Below are 21,668 nucleotides of genomic sequence, written 5' to 3' on the forward strand. Positions count from 1 at the left end.
TAACATGGAGGACACTAGGAGAAGGAAGGGAAAAATGGGGGGGGCGGATTGGAGGGAGACATGAACCATGAGAGACTATGGACCCTGAGAGACAAACAGGGTTCTAGAGGGGAGGGGGAGGGGGGATGGGTTAGCCCGGTGATGGGTATTAAGGAGGGCACGTACTGCATGGAGCACTGGGTGTTATACAAAAACAATGGATCGTGGAACACTACATCAAAAACTAATGATGTATTGTATGGTGACTGACATAACATAATAAAATTAAAAAAAAAAGAAAAATAAATAAAATTAATTAATTAAAAAAGAAAAAAAAGAAGTGACTTGGAGTGTCAAGAGCATGAAAAACAGCTTGCTGTCACTCCTCAAGACTTGGTTGGGGTAAGTGAGGTCTGGCTCCGTTCCCACAGGACTTCCTGCCTGCCATGATTTTTCCATTGCTGTCTTTGTGAAGATTTGTCTGATTGAAGGTCAGAAATTAGTGGCTAAAATTGACAGACTGACACATGAGAGAGAGACACGGCTTCTGAAGGCATCAACCAGAACCCCCACAGGGCAAGAGCCGTAGCAACATTTACAACTTCCTTTTCGATAAGAAAAACGTCTCCAAGTTCCAGGAAAAGATTTTCTCACCCCACTGTGAAAACGAGCACAAAGAGACATTTTGCTGCGAATTTTTTCCTCTCACAAATTTCTGAATCCAGGGTTAGCAGAAAAGGAGAGGTGGGAAGCAGGATTTTCTTGTCATTATTATGACTGCGTGACCTTGGTCATGAGCCGTGACCTTCTTTCATTCCTGCTCCTTGATCTGGAGGATGGGAAATAGTACGGACTCAGAAATCTAGTGGGAGGCCCCAAGAACAGTGCCTGGTACACAGTGGGCCCTTGGTGCGTGTTAGCTGTGACGAGGAGGAGAGCAATAATAAAGAACATTCTGTGTCACTAGAGCCATTTGAGCTCTGACTAACGTGCAGGGAAACAGCTTAACTGAGTGCTTAAAAATACAAACCTTCAGCTCCTCTCCCACAGACACTACAATTTTCCTTATTATAAAAGGTCTACTGATGTTGATTTCAGTATTTTGGTAAGTGATTGGTCAGAAAGAAATTGTGATTATTTATCTAGGTAATCTGGAAATATCAACCTGTTGGGACTATTTTCTAAAATAAGGAGGAAGGAGCTGGAGTAGCAGAATTAAAAATTTAGTTGGCTGTCTTCCAGGGATCGTGTAAGAGCTTTTGGAGCCAGATCAATGGCAGCTCTGAAAACATTTGGAATATGCGCCTACCTTTTACCCAGGGAAACTATCAAAGCATAGCCCACTGAGCCACAGGACATTGTCTTAAGTTTTCAATTTCAGCTCTGTCTATGAAATAAATGATTTATAACTAGGGACCCAGGTGATGAAAATGCAGAGGCAGTTTCTGTTTTATTTTAGCCCCAAGGTTATGTGTAGACAGCGTTTCAAAGCAATGGGAAATGTGCATTTCCCTTGCTAGTTTGATTTCCTAAATGTCACTGTACAATGTGATAAATGTTCTGATCAGTCATCGTTTGGAATTAGCACATATTCTAGTTAAACAAGGACTTTGAATCAGTAGAGTTAACACGCACAGATTATGGAACTGGAAGGCAATAGATGATGATAAAAATGCACTTCAGTAAACTGACAGCTAAAATCATTGACTCCTTCTTAGATGTTTTTGCAAGTTTTTGCAATGCCCCTGAATCATTATTGGGATGTCAAATATAAGGGCCCCTGCCATTATACTTAAGTAATTCGAAATTTACAAACAAAGGAATGCATCCAAGGAGAAACCTTTTGTATAAATGTAGGTCAGAAAGTGTCAATAATGGGCTAAATACTAAGAGAAGAGAAGCTACAAGAATGCAGAGAAACGTTTTCATATAAATATAAACCTTTCACATAATTTGTATACTCATTATATGTATTAAAATATATGTATTTTATATCAATGATTTTCATATAGGTGGGGAGCCAGAAGGATGTATCACAACCCAGAATGGAGAAGGGGTTTTTTAAAACTACACATGCACCTTCCCTCTTCCTCTTAATCTCTTTTCTATCAAGATTCTGAGATACATCTATACCCATGTAGGCATGACTGAGAATCATGGACTCTATACCCTTTGGTCAACAGGAAAAAATTTCCTCCAGCCTTTCATTTATTCATTCCGAGAACATCTGATGTTTTAAGTTATGCAACTGACATTCACTTGCTTCCTTACATGCTAAATATCAGAGCCTAAGTATTTCATTGATTACAGCTGATGTTTGATCACTACTGTTGTTTCATTACTCTGGAAATGAATACTTGAGGGACACTTTGGAGGGTGCTGTATATAGGCTGCTCTGTGTAAAGTTATTTCTATAATCAGTGATGCCAGGTGTCGCATTAGAAAATTCACACAATGCAAGACTTGCATTTTTAAAGCTCCTGCCATGAAAGAACAGTTTCCAGCTTGTTTTCTATTTTCTGGCTCATTCAGACATAATATTAACTACTCTAGCCAATACTATGTAATGAAAGCACTATGCACACGGGACACCAAAATATTTACCCAAAGGCCTTGTGGAGGCAAAGAGCCTACTGCATATTATATTCCCATGATCTTTGCAATATGATTGCGAGACATTCCAACTTGGATATTAAAAGATGAATTTTACAAAGACGTAAAGTACCATCATGTAAAAGAAATTATTTCTGACTATGGGAATTATGCTAATCAAGTAGTTAAGACTTTATCTTAGATCTTTGGAACCTTCATTCTGCACACATTCAGGGAAATGTTCAAATCTAGTTGGTATTTCTTTATCATCATGTGTAAAGTGATGTGCACTGTCTGCTCCTGTTGCATACCATAGTTCACACTTTCCATTTGGTGTTCTGGGACAGGTATTTGAATTTCATTTGAGGACTGAGGCTCTAAATGGCTGTGTAGTTTAGTTGACCCCCGTTAGTTTTTGTTCAAAGGCGGCTGGAGTTTGAGCTTATAAAGTACCATGTCTAGGCTTGTACTCAGGTCTGCAGATTTAACAAAACACTTTTAAGCTTAGGTTGGAATTTTTAATAAATGACAATTGAGAATACTGGCGGCATGTAAAAAAAAAAAAAAAGCCAAGTGCACAATCAGCACACGTTATTATTGAGAAATCTGCAAAAAGAACAAAGTTAGGTCATTTGAAAGTAGCTCTTCCCAGTTCTTCCCCCATGCCCCCCACTCAGTCTATTTAGTATAAGGGTTTTCAAGTATTCTTTTAGTAGGTGAGTTAGGGACCCATGACTCCCATTTTATAAATGAAGGTAGAAAATCCTGGTGTGGACATGGAGAGGGCTTAAGGAATTACAAAAAAGTATGTAGTGGTCAGGCGAGCAGAACCGAATGGATAAATAATGTGTGGATAATGAAGGAATTTATCTTTCCAGCTCAATCAGCAATAATTATGTTGAATTACTGGTGAATCATTTTTGTAGATAAAAAATGACTGAATATAGGCACTGTCACATGGTTCACAAAAGGAAGAAAATTCTTCTGGTGTCACAGAGCTCTAGGCACCGGGACATTATTTCTGCCTTTGCTGGTTTTCCAACATTTCTTATATCAGTTCTTTCTGCATCTTTAGGAGACTTAATCTGCCCTACGGGTCATACTTTAGTCCACTGGTCATCTTTTGCATTGAGCATTAAGACTCTCACCGCTGAGAAAGCTCAGAGCTTGCCACCAGAGAGAGCCCTGTTTCTCCACAATACTTATGTGGAAAGAAGCAAGGTCCTTTCAGGAGCCTGGGAAGGTGTCCCTCAATGGCCACTACTCCAACTTCTAAAAATCTGACCACTGTGCCCTTCTTAATCAGCTGCAATTCCCAGTGGTCTGAAATGAGCAGATAATCTCTAATACTAAGCCTACTCTTCACGTACTGCAAATATGTGGTGCTCATATTTATCTGGCTGTGTGCACAAGTGTGTTTATGTAGGTTTTCAAACCACATTTACCTTTGTGTAGAATGATGATATACGTGAAAAGTAAATGATACATTTTTGTAATTCAGATAACTGGAATAAATACAATTTAGTTCAGGAAATGCAGGATGACTCCAAAATGAAGGGAAGCAGGATAATCTCACCTTTGTACCAAATGCTGATTTGTACACAAAAAGTTAAGGTTCAGTACACCATATGGAGGGAAGTGTGAGGATTATTAGAGCATGCAAACGGAGAGAGAGAGAAAACTTACCACAGCCTGGAACCGTCAAGACCAAAAGAAGAAAAGAGTAAACATCCACATTAAAATCTGGTAGGAAAGCAGTAGGGTTTGTTTCTACCTGTTTAGTGTCCCTATATGAGAGACCGGCTGCAGAAATCAGGTGGGCAATCTCACTTTCAGGACCGGGCTGTTCATGGCAGCTTATTACTTTTTTCATTGGGAGGATTGCCTGAAGGATTGTAGATTTGAATCTTGGTTGGCCGAGTACCCACCTTGTGTGTCACTTCTCTGGGGCTCAGTTAGCCTGTGGCCATTTCCCCAAAACCCTGTCTTTCCACCTGCCATCCCTCAATGCCCACATTCGCTTCCCAATGGGGTGTTCTGCCGTTTTTCCTGCTAATGTTTCATCAAGGGCAAATATTGCTTCTTTTCTTCATGATGTTCAAGATATCATTCCCTATCTTCCTCCTCCTCCCCTGAATATTCCCCCACTTTCTCCCCAAAATGTACACTATCACTTCAAATAGTTCTGATTCTTTTCCTGGGACCCCACACATGTCTACATTTAGTCTCTATCTGTAGACTGTCTCTACTCGCTTTGGCTATCTCCGCAATCCTGGTGCAGCTGTGCAGGTCGGAAAATCTCAGTTGGATTAATTCGTTTATGGTAGGTGGCTAATGGGTGACACTTCTCTTTCCAGGTAGAGAGCAGCTAATCTTTATTAATTCGGAAGTTAGTTTTTAAGCTGCCTTTGGCGATTAGGGGAAAAGAGATGTTTTTCAAAAGACTTTAACGGGAAATAATCTAGAATGACCATGCTGGATTTGACGTCTTCAGCTGCCGCCTTCGAACATTCCGAGGAGAAAAGAAGCTATTGGCAATACTGCTTTATGTGAGGGGAGGGAAAGAGGGGAAATGAGAGAAAACGAGAGGGCATTCCAACTATGAAAATAAGAGGATGAAATGTTCATGCACACAAGTCAGAGTCCGAGGTATGCTGCTGCAATAATTGTCCCTGGGTTTGCTCCACCTAAAGCACTGCTCAGAGACATTCATAATTAATATAGAATATGTTCACTTAATTTTCCAGCTAATGCTATGGCTTGCTAATATTATTATTCTGGTTCACTGCTAAGGTGGGAAGCTGGGAAAGATAACTTGACAGTTATACTGACTCACAACACAGGGGGAAAATATAACATATGGCGTTCTGCCTAGAATCAGTGGTAGTTTAGAAGGAGGGGGAAAGAAAATGCGTGATTGTAAAGTCAAAGGGCTTTGACATGGTGGAGGCCCTAGGAAGTCTTTATTTCCCAGAATGCTGTGAATTTCATTTCTTAAAACATGTTCAATTTAATTTCACCTTAACCTATGACCCGAAACTATAATTTCATATTTGGGGTTAACTGGGAAGAAGAAGATGCTCTTTCTCCAAGAAGTTAGAAGTCACTAACTTAACTCAACTTGTATTAAGACCCCTAGATTTCTCTGCCCCTTTGCTCCCCAGTTCACTACATTCCCCTGGACAAACACACGACCCTCACATCCAGAAAAACCCTCAAATATACCCAGACACACCCACATCCTCTTAATCCCTTGCCATATGGAGTTTAATGTCTCATAGAGAATGAAAGACAGTTTCATTGTTTAACAGAATGTAGAGGCCACATAGCTTCTGGGGAACTTACCTGCCCATAAAATGCTACACGATAGTAGCGACCGAACAGCCGCTTCTCTGAGTTGACCACCTCTGCAACTTTTAGATATGATCGATGAATGTCATAGTAGAGATCTGATAATTTCTGAAACCATAAATCAAAGGGTTTCATGAAGGTGATGCTGACACAGAAAACAGGGAGTTTCCCCTTTTGAAAATTATAAGTAATTCACCAATTTAAAGCAGGATGTTTTGACCAAGCTCTGGCCTCAGAAAACGTACTTTGAAGTCTCTCTGCTTCTCGAAGACAGCAATGATGGGTTTGTTGACATCAGCAATGAGTTCGTATCGCTCAGACTTCCAAAGAAACTCCACACACATGTAAAGCTGCTCCACCAGGATATTCTGCAATCCCCCAAATCAAATGAGATTTTACATGACTGTGTAAACATGGTGTACTCATTGTGGTTCATCCCTAAAACTTGTTTTCAAAACTGTTACACTGTCAATTTTCTTTATAGTGGGGTTTCTGTGTTCCCTGTCTTTGTTATTGGCATTTACACCCATCCTGGAAGGGATGGTGGTGTCTTCTTGGATTCTTCTCTTTCCATCATCAAATTAGTCCTTCAGACTTGCTAATTTGAATCTATGAAAGGCCTTCAGCTCTGTCTAGTCCTTTCCATTTTTATGGTCACTGCTTTAGATCAAACCTCTGCTCCTTCACCTCCAGACTCCATAGTGGTCTTCTAGTAATCTGTTTTCCTTCTGGTCCGTCTTATGTGCTGTTCTCCAGGAATCCTTCTTTCTAAAATGTAAATCTGGTCATGAGCTCTCCACTGCCCTAAACCTTTGTAGGAACTCCGGTGTCTCTGAATGGCCATCCAAACTCTCTAGCACGACATTGAAGGAGCTCCATGATTAGGCACCAACCTCCCTTTCAGTGCCCCCAGCCCTTGTCACTGACTTTGCACTTTGGGTACCCCATCCTGTACCCCTCCACTCTCAGAATACTTTTATACCTCCACACATTTACCTGTGTGTGGCTTACACCTTTAAGAACCTTCAAGTCTCATCAATGGCAAGATCCAGTGCAGAAGTCTGGAAAGCTTTCATATATGTCCCATCCATCTATATCCCAACCACTGTCACTTAAAAAGTTGTTTCCTTTTAATTGCCTAGATTTATACTTGTTGGGCCTTAGAGTGGCTACTCTCCACCCTGAAAAAAATTTGTCCTTCTCAAGATTCTAAACTCTTTGAAAGTCAGAATTATGTCTTATTTATCTTTGTCCTCCATCCTTAACTCAATGCCTCACATATACTAGTGGTTGAATAAATATTCAGCTGAATCAAATTATATACTCACTAAAAAAAGTGGATAATATTGTTGGAATCTTTTCAACAATGTCTTTGAAGAAAAGATTCATAAACATTTAAAATAGTTAACATAATAAATTAATAAATATGTAAATTAATATAAATCATATATAAAATTTAATTAAAATTGGCCCCCAAATTTGCTTTCTGTATCCCTTTTTTTTCAATCTACATAACATTAAGATTTAAACAATTAGCTTATGAAATATTTCATTTCCTTGATGAGGGAGCTCTGTTTTCTTTATCAGAATTGTTGCTATGTAATTGCCACTAGAAACCTTTAGATTAATGAAAAATAACCATGGTTTGCAAATCAAAAGGTTTTTTGCAGAAACTAGTGAGCCTTTCTGCTCAAGTGTATTTACAAACAAACTTTCTAATGCATTAAAAAAAGTTGTGACCAGCTCACAAAATTTTCAGCATCCCTTATGATGTTTACCAAAGGACTAATGATTTCATATCTTATAGAAGAGCTGACATTATATATTTGGGAAGTAATTTATATATATATATATATATATATATATATATATATATAGACATTATATATAGAGAGAAGCAAAGTTTAGTTTAAATATTCATTGAAAATTATGCTTTATCACTGGAATTTGAGATCTATTAATCTCAGCTTTTTAACCTTTCATTTAGCCTAAGTCCTATTCTACAGTAATTTTATTTGATCTCTGAATAAGATTTTCTCCTCCATATTTAGCTTAATGTAACAGTTCAATGCATCTTTTTACTCAGTTACTGTACGCTAGATTATATGGATCTAACCTCATTGTATGGTGTGTCTTGCATTCCTGAATCTTCTTTCATTGCTCCTTCTTCTTTAATATTTGGTGTAATGCTCAGAAAAGCTGGCCAGCCCATGGAGAACATGCCTTGAGAGGACCAAACAAAATGAAACATTATTGTTTGAACCAAATCCTGTTTGGAATAGATAATGCCTTTCTTTATGATGTTACAAGTGGTAGTACAATAAAACTCACATAGTCAACGAGATGGGTATATAATGACTGTTGAGAAATATTCTCTCCCAGGGCAACCAATGATCCTGTTTAATAATTTTGTATCATTTTTCAAGTGACACATTTTCTTTTAGAATGTGGCACAGAATTATGGACAGAATACAGAATTTGTAGGTAGACATGGTTCCAATGTTTTAATTTGGCCAGACTCTTTGAGCCTGCTTCTTCCCATTTGTTAAACTGAAGATGTTAATATCTATTTCAAAGGATAGTTGAAGGAATTCAGTACATTAATATTTGAGAAAACACCTGGTATGATCAGTGCATTATGGAAACAATGCTCATTCCTTGCCAATTTTCACTCTTTTGCATTATCTAGAAACTTTCTTAAATTTTCCTAGCACTGTGGCTACCAAGATAAAAATAAATAGATCTGGCTCTACAGATAATATATAAAGACAGTTGATCATGGACAATGTCTCCAGAGGAGGGATTGGAACTGAACAGTAGAGAATTTGAGTAGTCAGGAGCACAGCTTGGGGTAACAGATCAGCCCTTGAACTTTGGCCCCATCACAAGCTAACCATGAACTCTGGGTCAAGTTGCATCACTTCTCTTGGTTGGCGTCTCAGGACGCCATAATAGCACCTAACTCAGTATCAGTAATGATACTGGCAACTAATCAAGATATGGCCAGTATAGAGCCTAGTGTGGGCCCTTACATGGAGCAAATGCTTTTAAAATTATAGTTAATCCTTTTGTGAGATATTTCCATTTTTAATTATCAGCTCATGGGCTATGTAACTAAATGATCACTCCCCAAACATGCTTGAAATTATAATTAGAATACTTGTTGCAATCTAATCCTTGCATTAAAATTTCTACTTTCCTACTTTTGAAAATAATAATATTATTTCTGCAATTAAACATATTAATATATGACAATCGATTAGCAGGGATATATAGCAGAGAAAGTCATTATATATTTTTTGCAGGATGATCATTACTACAGTTGTACTTTCTGGAGTTGCTTATATTTGGTGATATTCTTATTGTGTGCACATTGTACTGAAGGGATACTTTATTCCTCTGACTTCTTAACATCATAATACAAAAGTATACTGAGGACTTCAGATGTATGCCAATGGATATGAATATATGTTAATGCATCATAAAAAATCACCTTCCTTAGAGTTTACTAAACAAATATATTCTTTTCTCAATGGGTATGTTAGAGTCCAGTGTTACTTTAGGTCTGGAAGTGGGTATTTAACATTTTTTGAATATTAAAGTTTCACACAACATTTTGGGATATAAGTTTCCATAATTTCTCAACTGACCTCTAGTCTATCAGGTTTTTTCCATTTTGTTTTTTGTTAGAATTTGAAATCATTTTTATGGAGCTGTACAGTGTCTGATTATGATACAAAATAGATGGGGAAGAAGGGTACGTTAGGCAAAACGGTGATGCATTTGATGACGTGCATATAAAAATGAAGCTAAATCATGAGTATGGAGCTAAGCAGGAAGATCCCTGAATTTTAGCATGGACACAAGCCATCATGCCAGCTCTGGTGTCTTCCTCAAGTAAATGACCTCCCTGTTTCACAGTTCACTTTGGTCATTTGGTTCAAATGCCTTATTTGGAAAATCCACTGAGAGTCTTTAGAAAACATATGCATATTTAAAAGAATAAGGGATTAATTAAGTTTCCAAAATATTGTAACTAAAGTCCATTTACCTTTTGTTCAGTTATTTTGATTTTAATATCTAAAGATTTGTTTCTGTTTTTCATACACTGAGGTTTCCACTACACTTAATACATCGCCGGCCATAACCTTTGGGTTTGAACAAACTTTTGCAAGAGAAAACAGGTTAAATGGATTGGCTATATTGCCAAATGTTTTACAAAGAGTAATTCTTTAGGTATTGTTACAAAATCTTTCATCAAACTTTAAGGATGACATATTCTTAATTAAAGGAAATCAATACTGTAAATTATTATATGTCGTAAATTGTCTGAATCAGTTTATGCTTTTAAAAAAGGAAATGGAACAAGTTGATTATAGAGTCCTGCATATATATTTCTGGCATTCCTTGTTTCAAATGAGTCATCTTATTACATTTCAAAATTTAAATAGATTTCTCTTGCAATTTTAAACAATTTTAGAATAAAATCTCAAGGGCAAACTAGTATGCAGATTGGTAGCAAATATGGCCATGACTCATAATCCTACATATTGGATAAGATGCAATTCTATGTGCTGAGAACTTTTCAGTTCTACACTTCATAAATTTGGGTAGATTTTGGAGTGGTAGGAGCTTCAAGCTTTTACAGTGGGAGTTATGAAGGTCTGAGATAGTTTTTGCCTCTAAGAATACATTTAAGAGTTTCATCAAAATAGAATTTAAGCAGCAACGTGATTTCTTCAGTACTGTTCCATGGGGGTAAAGTGTATGCGGGAGAGTCAGGCCACTCACTTCCTCCACCAGGAGCTGTTAGTAATGGGTAGCTATCACAGGGGTGGATATCCTCCGGGAGCAGGGATGGTGTGCAAATCTTTTCCATTTTCCAGTAACCTATGGTAGTGCAAGATGAGGTTAAGACATTGCTACATGTTGGTGTTAATACAAGCTTATGAGACTCTAAATCATTAACCAGTGAAACATTCTCATTTTGAACTAAGAGGCTGACCAGTTAGCCTCTTTTGTGCATGAAATCAACATGATAATAGCATGAGAGAGCTAAAATTTATAAGTACAGTATAATTAGAAATATCTGTGAAAATTAATGTTACTAAATAAAACATAACTGAGATTAATACAACCTAAAATTAATAAGTTAGTTGTAATTTAGGTTTTAACATGTCAACTTCTAGACTTTTCTCCCTGCACATGGCTGTCTTACCCTTTCTTTTCAGGTATTCTGCAATGAGGGCAGCTATATGGATGTAGCACATAGCAGCCTGTAATAAAAAGGAAAACCGTTTCAGAGGAAGGCACAGTGTAGATTTTACTATTTGTCTAATCAGGACGAATCTTCCAAGGTGAGTCAGTATTCCATGTGAGAATATGTGGAGGAATCCTTTTAATGAAAGAATCAAAGCCAAGAATCGATTTGATTTCCCAAAAGTTCACAATCAAGAATAAATTCTTTTGGGGAATTTTTGTTTGTGTTTTTCTGGGAGTAGTCTTCAAGTGGGTGAATGAGCTGAATTGAAGAATTTTTCAATAGAATTACCCTCCTTCCTTAATATCTAAGTCTAATGTATATGTTTTTAAAATCCACAGTTTTCTTTTCTTGGTAAAACTACAAGCTATAGCATTGGGATCTAAATTGGGAGTAAAATTAAGCTACCTTCTTAGCTTTTCTCCTTCCAGTAATGGCCTCATTTGAATATCTACTGTTTTTAAGATGGTTGCCTCACAAGGTGGTACTTGATTAAATAGTGTGGCCTAATGTAACATGTGTGCTCCCGCCCAACCAGACTATATGGCGATTTTATTATTCTCTCTTATCTCCTGAAGAGCCTTGAACATTGCTGAACACGTACTAGAACTTGACCTGCTGAGGGGTCCAAATGACTTCAGCTTTTCCCTTTGAAGGTTGTGGAGTTATCTTTCCATTTTCTGGACCGTCCAAGGGAACTGGAGTTTCTCATTCTTGTCCCCCCAAAATGCCTCCAACCGAGGTTTCTAATTGGCTCTATTTCTCTCCCAGGATCCCTCACATGCGTTTAGAAGAACTTCAGGTGTTAGGACTATCCCAGATAAAATAATCTTTTCCCGAAAGGGGCGTATTTCTGAGAATAAGGCAGAAATTTCCCATTTGGTGTCCGGAAACCACTCGGGGTCTATGAATTGCTGCATAAAAATCCACCCGGTGTTTGAACTGACATAAAAAAGTTAGCTATTGATTTATAACCTTCACACAGTGCACTCTCCTACATGGCTCGTGGGAGTGTTAATATTTCCATCACCAGTTCAGACTAGCTGCAAATGAGGACAGATTACCGCAGCCTGAGATAACTCACCATGGTGGTAAACTTCCCCATCTGACTCCAATTACAGGGAAGACATTTTAAAACACAGAACATTAACTTCTATAACTCAATTTCCAGACACCCTTACAACCATCCTCCTTAGTCTTAGGCTTTTAATCTTTGGTTCTGCATTGCATATTGCCTTTGATACCAACAACTCTGGCCTTGACTTGGTGTTATTTACATGGATTTGGGCATTCTTGAGTCCTACATGCAAATTTAATGCACATCATATATAATTGGGTCATATCTAGATGAGCGGAAAAATATGGTGGTCTACTGTAAATGAAAGTCCAATCGTCCTGATAAAAAGGACAATGCCAATAGAGAAGGACTGAGCCTTCGCTAATCACCTCGGATAAGTCTCCATTTCTCGCGTGAATCTTGGCCATGCTTTCGAGCCAGGTCCTCCGCAGCTCAGGGGTGCTTGCATAGGAGTTTGCCAGGCTGTACTGGAGATCCACCAGCATCTCAGGGTCCTTCTCATGCTCCTTCATCTGAGCTGTCGCCATCAAAACAGTCCTTATACGTTTCGTCAGATCTTTCACCTCTGCTGGGAAGTTGCTGTTCTTTGGAAAACAGAGAGCCTGGGTCATTATCTCTTCCTAATTCCTAAGGTAGGTTACTTAAGTTATGCTATTAATTATGGCTTGGTTTCACAGTTTGGTGCATTCTCTTTATTGTTCATAAATATGTACTTTATATATGATTCCATGATTGTGGTTGTACACATTTGACCATAAGAACTGCAGTGGACTCCATCTTATCTGCTCATCTAGCTTCTTTTAGTAACAGCATCCTGATTGTTCTTCGAAGTGCTCTCCTCTCTGGCTCTGGTTCATGTGATTTGAAAGGGTTTACTTCATTTGCAGGCACCAGGGGGTGGCCCACCAAACTGGCCTGGCCAATCAACTGGCCAAGCCAGTGATCAGTGTAGGAATGGAGATATGATACAAGGTTTAGACAAAGAGATTCAGGCCTGGGACTTCGATTGGCACTACAGGATGAGATGCTTTTTCTTTTCTATTCTTTTCTTTTTTAAACAATTTTCTTTATTTATTTGAGACTTGAGAGAAAGATAGCATGAGCTGAGGGAGAGGGGGAGGGGCAGATGGAGAGGGAGAAGCAGATTCCCTGCTGAGCAGGTAGCCCCACACAGAACCTGATCCCAGGACCCCGGGACCATGAAGGCAGACACTTAGGTGGCTGTGCCACCCAGGTGCCCTGATGCATTTTTTTTCCATTTATAGGATACTCCAGTGTCCTCAGAATTTCTGAGAGAGTAAGCTCATGGGGAGAGCCTGCTTGTGAATGAAGTAAACAAAGAGGAATACTGAACTGAGAGATAGAGAGGCGAAAATCGAGGCAGTAGGGGAAGGGGGCCTGAAAACATGATGATTTGTTTAATTAAAAAAACTTCTTTATTAAAAATTTATTTCCAGTTTTATTCAGAAGTAACTGACATACATCACTGGATGAGTTTAAGGCATACAGCATGGCGGTTTGATGTATATATATTGTGAAATGAGTACCACAATCGCTTCAGCTCACATCCATCTGCCCATGTAGATGCAGTACAAGGGAAAGAAAGAAAAAAAGGAAAAAGAAAAAAAAATTCCCCATATGATGACAACTCAGGATTTTCTCACTTAACAGTTAACTTTTCTATATAGCAGGAACAGTGTTAGCTAAAGTCATCATGTTGTACCTGACATCTTCCATTGAATATGTACACCACAACTGCTTTATCCATTCATTCACTGATGGACCCTTAGCTTGTTTCCATGCGTTGGCTATTGTAAATAATGCTACTATGAATGTGGGGGTGCAGCTATCTTTTTGAATTAATGTGGAAACATTATTTTAATCCCTGGGTTGAGCTGAGCCATGCCTGATGCCCAACTCTATCCCTGGACTTTTCAGTACTGTGACTAAAGAAGTCTTCAGAAACTCTTTTTTTTAAGTCTTCAGAAATTTGTAAAAGAAAGATCCAAAAAATTTGACCAAGAATAGGAGTATGAGGGAATCACTGTATTTCTGGATGTTTGTGGTTAGTTTTCTTATTATATCCCATCCAATCACACATCTTGCTAATTCCACTTAACAGATGACAGACTGACAGTGGTCAGAGCTGTTTGTTAATTCAAACAAGCAAACTCAACATTACACTCAGTTCAAGTCTCAACAAACAAAATACAAAACCTGTATTTTTTCATGATTTTGATATTTCACACAATCATTCAGTTTAGTCTTATTCCTAAATCTTTAAAAATGTCCACAAGGCTTTTCTTACTTTCATCTGCTTGTCTCCATTAGCAAAATTATTGGTAATTGCAAGGGAATGTTGAAACCTAGAGCCTCCAATCCCAGCATCGGCTATCAACTGGCTTACGGCCTTGATGAGCTAGAAGAGAAAAGAACAATGAAACTTCAAAAATGGTAACTCAGAAATAGTAATTTTAAAGAAATTACTGGATGAATGTATCATTGATTTCTCCCTGTGGGTCCAAAGCAGCATCTTCATGCATTAAATTTTCAGAAGGTCAGGTCATCTAGGGCGTTTCCTATAATTTAAAATATTTATATAAGAAGGTTGCAGGAATCTTGGGGTGCCTTAAAGAAACACATTTCTGTGTGCAGAATCTGGTGGGGTTTGGCATCCTAGAGATAGCCATGGTTTACCGAGTCGTGTATTCTATTTGATTCTGTTCCCTGGCAGAAGAAAGGAAAAGTCCAAGTGGAGTTATGGGCTTTGCTGATTTCTGCCCAGCTCCCCTCTTCCTCTGAGTGAGAGTTGAGTGTGCTGAGCGTCTTTAAGGAGGGCTTTGGCAGAGGAGTTTGTAGCTCTTGCCCTGGGGCCAGGAGCCTTTTATCAGCGCTGGAACAGACGAGTGGTTTTCACAACAAATTACTGAAATTTGGCAGCACTTACTTGTAAGTGGGACCGGACAATTGACTTTTGCTTGTTAAATTCAAAATTCTTTCTCATGAAAAAGTACAGAAGTGCTGATGCTTCAGTCTGTGTTGACCGTGACCTGTGGTTACAGCATTTCAGGACTTCATAGCAGAACGATCCACACAGGTCGGCTGGCCCCTGAAAGAATGCTGAAGGAAACTATGGAAATAGAAGGACTGGTTAAGGGCCGACCATGCTTTCAAGTTGCTCTGTTTATGCCCAATTTTAGAATTCCTTAAAACACAATCCACCTTCTTTTTTTTTTTTTTTCAACCTTGTCTTTTTCTTCTATTTGCAAGTGGAGGGGATAGAATTGTATTTATTTAAGTCTATATTAATATTTCTTTTTTTTCCCCAGAAATAATCATTCTCTACATGGTAAGTCTCCCATGCATCAATAACAAATGACAAACCAGAACCAGGGACTGAGAGCTTTGAAATGCTTTCTGTTGACCCAACATTGTAAAACCACAGGGATCCTCAAAGGTGGTAGCTCTATTTTAATGTGGCAATTTTACTTGGCATGAATGGACATCACAGTTGATGACGTGCATTTTACCTAACTCTGCCGCAAACACTGAGAACCCCAAAAAAAGATGGTTAGCTATTAATTTTATTCCCTTTTGATATCCCAGCCGATAGGCTGTCAAGGCTGTGAACTTATTTTCAGACCATGAATCAAATGGCTTATTAAAACCCCCAAATAGTCTAATAAAACCACATAAACCAAAATTGAAGAAAACAAGCCTTCTTTCCTCCACACTGAGACATGTCAAGATTAATATGTGTCTATCATCATCTTTCCCCTAGCTTTCACTGGAACCAGGAGAATGCTTACCTTGCATACAAACAGTCTCAAGGAGGCAAATACATGCTTCAGCGCTGTGGCTGACTGGTTGACTTGGAAAAAGAGCATGTAGGTGTCAAAGACCCTCTTCATCGTTGAATTTTGACATTCAGATTGTTGGAGCTGTCTCTGGAAATTTAACACAGAAGTTATTTAGGATGAGTTAAAGGACAACTGTATTTTTTTCAAAAGATATTTATTGTGAACCTACTATGTGGTAGGCACAATTGTAGGCACTGGAAATAGTGTTGAATAAGGAGATAAAGTCTATGTTCCCACTGAAACTTACACAGCACTGATTGAAAAAATTACTAAATAAGAAAATAGAGCAGAATGATAGGATATAATAAAGAGTAACTGCTTAGGGCATAGGGTTACCCTAGATAAGGTAGTTAGTCAAGACCTCTTTAATGGATGAACTGACATGTGAGCTAAAGGAATTGGCGATGCGCTGATCTGAAGGGACTAAGGAAAGAGAAAGAGAGAGTACCAGGGATATGAATTGGGAAGAAGCTTATGAGTTCAAGGTTGGAAAAAAAAAAAAAAAGCAGAACAGCCTGAGCATGGGGCATGGGCCAAGATGAGGAGAGAGGTAGAAGATGAGGTTACAGATGAGATCACAGGGAGGCAGGTCCTCGTAGGCATTGGTAGTGACTTTGTGACGTCTGAGATTTGACTGACATTTTCACTGAGTAATAAAGAATTAAAATACGGTTTTTGCTTTTTCTACCGCCATGATGACATTTCACCTGAAAGCAGAGCTTTCTTGGCATAATCATTCTGTTTGGTGTAGACTTTATTCAGTGGATCCAACTATTGCTAGTTCAACCCTGAACATCTGTAAGCTCATTAGATTGAGCTAATATTTTAAATATCTCTACTGAGGTATAACTGACATGTAATTTCTATAGTTTGCATTTATAAAATTTTATGTAAATGGAAATATACAATACTCTTTTCGTTCCCTTCTTTCACTATGCAGTGATGAGCAGTATTCTATTATATGGATATACCACCATTTTTAAAATCCATTCACCTGTTGATGTACATTTGGGTTGTTTTCAGGGTTTATTAAAAATAAGGCTTCTCTGAATATTTGTGTACACAGTTTTGTGTGACCAAATGCTTGTAAATGACCAAGTGACCAGATGCCTGGGTAAATTCTCAATATTGAAATGGCTGGTCACATGATAGACACATGTTTAACATTTTAGACTGCTATCCTGTTTTCCAGAGTGTTTGCATTCCCACCATCAGTGGATGAGAGTTCCAGTTTTTCCATATCCTTGCCAAAAGTTGGTATGGTCAGTTTTTTAAAATGTAGTCATTCTAATAGTATGTAGTGGTATTATTTCACCAAAATCACACAGATGACAAATAAGCACATGAAAATATGCTCATCATTATTAGTCTGTTGGATCTAGCTGTCATTTGTCTCTCCCCTTGAGACTGAAAAAGTAGAGTCACACTCTCCCTCAGCCTGGCTTGTCTGAGAGTGAAGCAGGAGGAATAAGGAAAAATGTTTATTATTTGATGATAGTGACATATGTATGTACATATGTCATTTGAGCAGTAGTCAACTTCTGATAAATTCTGAATCTCATCTTTCAAATTTTTTTCCATTCACACTTAGGTTGATTTATGTAAGGTTACTTGATTTCATAAAACATGTTCTTGACTTCCCATGACTTTTCTTCCTCCCATTTTATGATGGTTGCCAAAGATGTTAGAATCAACTTACCTGGTGAAGCAAATTAGATAACCTGGAAGAAATGGATGCATTCCTAGAGATGTATCAACTACCAAAACTGAACCAGGAAGAAACAGAAAACCTGAACAGACCTATAACCACTAAGGAAATTGAAGCGGTCATCAAAAATCTCCCAACAAACAAAAGCCCAGGGCCAAGCCGACTGGGGGGCGGAGCAAGATGGCGGAGGAGTAGGAGACCTGGATTTCGTCTGGTCTCAGGAATTCAGCTGGATAGGGTTCAAACCATTCTGAACACCTACGAACTCAACAGGAGATCGAAGAGGAGAGTAGCAACAACTCTCTGAACAGAGAAGCGACCACTTACTGGAAGGTAGGACGTGCGGAGAAGTGAATCTGAGGCGATATTCGGGAGGATAGACGGCGGGGGAGGGGCCTCTGTCGGCCGCTTCTGGCAAGTGCTAGAGCCGCAGAGCACAAAATTGGAACTTTTAGAAGTCGGCTCGGCTGAGAGACGTCGCTCCAGTGGCTAAGCGGGGGGTGGAACCCTCACGGGACAGTGTGGTCTCAGGACCCTCGGGGTCACAGAAAGACCGGGGGTGCCTGAGTGCAGCAGAGCTCCCAGGTATCAGAGCAGGGGAAGCCGGCTGCAGAGACGGAGCCGAGGCGCGGGCTCTCAGCTCGGGGTTGCCATAAACCGTGATCCGCGGCCCAGTCGGGCCACTGCTCCTCCAGCAGGGACCCAACAAGCGGCAGAGCCGGGGAGACTCCCCTTCCTCCCCCGGGAGGAGCGGCGCAGGAACGCACCGCAGGGATCTGCTGGGTTTGGAGACTCCACACGGGGTCAGGTGCCAGAGATAGAAACGCTCGGTCACAGGCCGGGTGAGCACGGAGTGCGGCCGGAGACCAGGGAGACGGGAGTGACTGCTTTCCTCTGGGGGTGCACTGAGGAGCGGAGCACCGACTTCTTGCCTCCTCTGGGACGGAGATTGGGAGGCCGCCATTTTCACTGTCCTCCTCCAAAGCTGTACCAAGAGCTTGCAGGGAACAAAAGCTCCTGAGAGCAAACCCAAGCAGATTACTTAGCCCGGACCGACAAGGGCAAGGCAATTCCGCCTCCGGCAAAGACATTTGGGAACCACGGCAACAGGCCCCTCCCCCAGAAGATCAGCACGAATAGCCAGCAAGCCAAGACCAAGTTTACCGATCAATGAGAAAGGGAGAACTCCAGCACTAGGGGAATACTGCACATAGAATTCATGGCTTTTTTTTTACCATGATTCATTAGTTTTTCAAAGTTAATTTTTTTAACTGTTTTTTTTAATTTCTCTTTTTCCCTTTTTCAACCAACATCTTATCAATCCCTTTTTAAAAAAAACATTATTTTTCATTTTTAGAGTCATATTTTATCCCTTCATAATAGTTACCCTTATTTTTGGCATATATATATAAGTTGTTCTCTCTTTAAAATTTTGAGATACAGTTTCTTCTAACAGATCAAAATATACCCTAAATCACTAGTGTATGGCTTTGTTCTAGTCTCCTGCCTGATCACATTCTCTCCCTTTTTTTTTTAAATCTTCTTCTTTCTTTTTTCAAACTTCTTATCGTATCAATTCCTTTTATAAAATCTTTTATAATTTTCATCTTTACAGTCATCTTCCATCCCTTCATTGTATCACCCCTTATTTTGTACATATATAAGTCTTTCTTCCTTTAAAATTTTAGGAGGCACTTTTTCCTAACAGACCAAAATACGCCCAAAATCTAGTCTGTGGCACTGATCTATGCACTAACCTGATCATATTTGATCATATTCGTTTTTTTTGTACTGTTCTCTTTTTGTTTTTAATCTTCTTCTTTTTGGTTTTTTTCCCCTTTCTTTCTTTTCTCTTTCTTTTTTCTTTCTTTCCCTTTCTTTTCCCCTGGTTTCAGGTCTTTTCTGATTTGTATAGAGTATATTTGCTGGGGACGTTCTTAACCTGTTGGCATTTTGTTCTCTCATTCATCTATTCTCCTCTGGACAAAATGACAAGACGAAAAAAATCACCTCAGCAAAAAGAACAAGAGATAGTACCATCAGCCAGGGACCTACTCAATACGGACATTAGTACGATGTCGGACCTAGAGTTCAGAATCATGACTTTAAAGATACTAGCTGGGCTTGAAAAAAGCGTGGGAGTTATTAGAGAAACCCTTTCTGGAGAAATAAAAGAACCAAAATCTAAACAAGTCGAAATCAAAAAGGCTATAAATGAGGTGCAATAAAAAATGGGGGCACTAACTGCTAGGATAAATGAGGCAGAAGAGAGAATCAGCGATATAGAAGACCAAATGATGGAAAATAAAGAGGCTGAGAAAAAGAGAGAGAAACAACTACAGGATCACGAGGGCAGAATTCGAGAGATAAGCGATACGATAAGATGAAACAACATTAGAATAATTGGGATCCCAGAAGAAGAAGAAAGAGAGAGAGGGGCAGAAGGTATATTGGAGCAAATAATAGCAGAGAACTTCCCTAATGTGAGGAAAGAAACAGGCATCAAAATCCAGGAGGCACAGAGAACCCCTCTCAAAATCGATAAAAATAGGTCAACACCCCGACATCTAATAGTAAAACTTACAAGTCTCAGAGACAAAGAGAAAATCCTGAAAGCAGCTCGGGAGAAGAGATATGTAACCTACAATGGTAGAAATATTAGATTGGCAACAGACCTATCCACAGAGACCTGGCAGGACAGAAAGGACTGGAATGATATCTTCAGAGCACTAAACGAGAAAAATATGCAGCCAAGACTACTATATCCAGCTATGCTCTCATTGAAAATTGAAGGAGAGATAAAAAGCTTCCAGGACAAACAAAAACTAAAGGAATTTGCAAACACGAAACCAGCCCTCCAAGAAATAGTGAAAGGGGTCCTCTAAGCAAAAAGAGAGCCTAAAAGCAGCACAGATCAGAAAGGAACAGAGACAATATACAGTAACAGTCACCTTACAGGCAATACAATGGCACTACATTCATACCTTTCAATAGTTACCCTGAATGTAAATGGGCTCAATGCCCCAATCAAAAGACACAGGCTATCAGATTGGATTAAAAAACAAGACCCATCAATATGCTGTCTGCAAGAGACTCATTTTAGACCCAAAGACACCCCCACATTGAAAGTGAGGGGGTGGAAAACCATTTACCATGCTAATGGACACCAAAAGAAAGCTGGGGTGGCAATTCTTATATCAGACAAATTAGATTTTAAACCAAAGACTGTAATAAGAGATGAGGAAGGACACTATATCCTACTTAAAGGTTCTATCCAACAAGAAGATCTAACAATTGTAAATATCTATGCCCCGAACATGGGAGCAGCCAATTATATAAGGCAATTAATAACAAAAGCGAAGAAACACATTGACAGCAATACAATAATAGTGGGAGACTTTAACACCCTCCTGACTGAAATGCACAGATCATCTAAGCAAAAGATCAACAAGGAAATAAAGACTTTAAATGACAAACTGGACCAAATGGACTTCACAGACATATTCAGAACATTCCATCCCAAAGCAACGGAATACACATTCTTCTCTAGTGCCCATGGAACATTCTCCAGTATTGATCACATCCTAGGTCACAAATCAGGTCTCAACCAGTACCAAAAGACTGGGATTATTCCCTGCATATTTTCAGACCACAATGCTTTGAAACTAGAACTCAATCACAAGAGGAAAGTTGGAAACAACTCAAATGCATGGAGGCTAAAGAGCATCTTACTAAGGAATGAATGGGTCAACCAGGAAATTAAAGAAGAATTAAAAAAATTCATGGAAACAAATGAAAATGAAAACACAGCTGTTCAAAATCTTTGGGATACAGCAAAGG

At 39.0% G+C, this 21,668-nt stretch overlaps 1 protein-coding gene across 1 annotated transcript in view; it reads right to left on the bottom strand.

Moving 5' to 3' along the window:
- The window catches only part of DOCK10 (dedicator of cytokinesis 10), a 263,739-nt gene that overhangs the window by 13,587 nt on the left and 228,484 nt on the right, over positions 1 to 21,668 (bottom strand). Inside the window, 9 exon segments of the mRNA XM_035726538.1 lie at positions 5,917 to 6,030; positions 6,168 to 6,290; positions 8,039 to 8,145; positions 10,714 to 10,812; positions 11,141 to 11,198; positions 12,629 to 12,844; positions 14,569 to 14,679; positions 15,208 to 15,390; positions 16,070 to 16,207. Of these exon segments, the coding sequence (XP_035582431.1) occupies positions 5,917 to 6,030; positions 6,168 to 6,290; positions 8,039 to 8,145; positions 10,714 to 10,812; positions 11,141 to 11,198; positions 12,629 to 12,844; positions 14,569 to 14,679; positions 15,208 to 15,390; positions 16,070 to 16,207 (1,149 nt within the window).

Source organism: Zalophus californianus, chromosome 3 (assembly GCF_009762305.2).
Source record: "Zalophus californianus isolate mZalCal1 chromosome 3, mZalCal1.pri.v2, whole genome shotgun sequence".
NCBI classification, from domain to species: Eukaryota; Metazoa; Chordata; class Mammalia; order Carnivora; family Otariidae; genus Zalophus; species Zalophus californianus.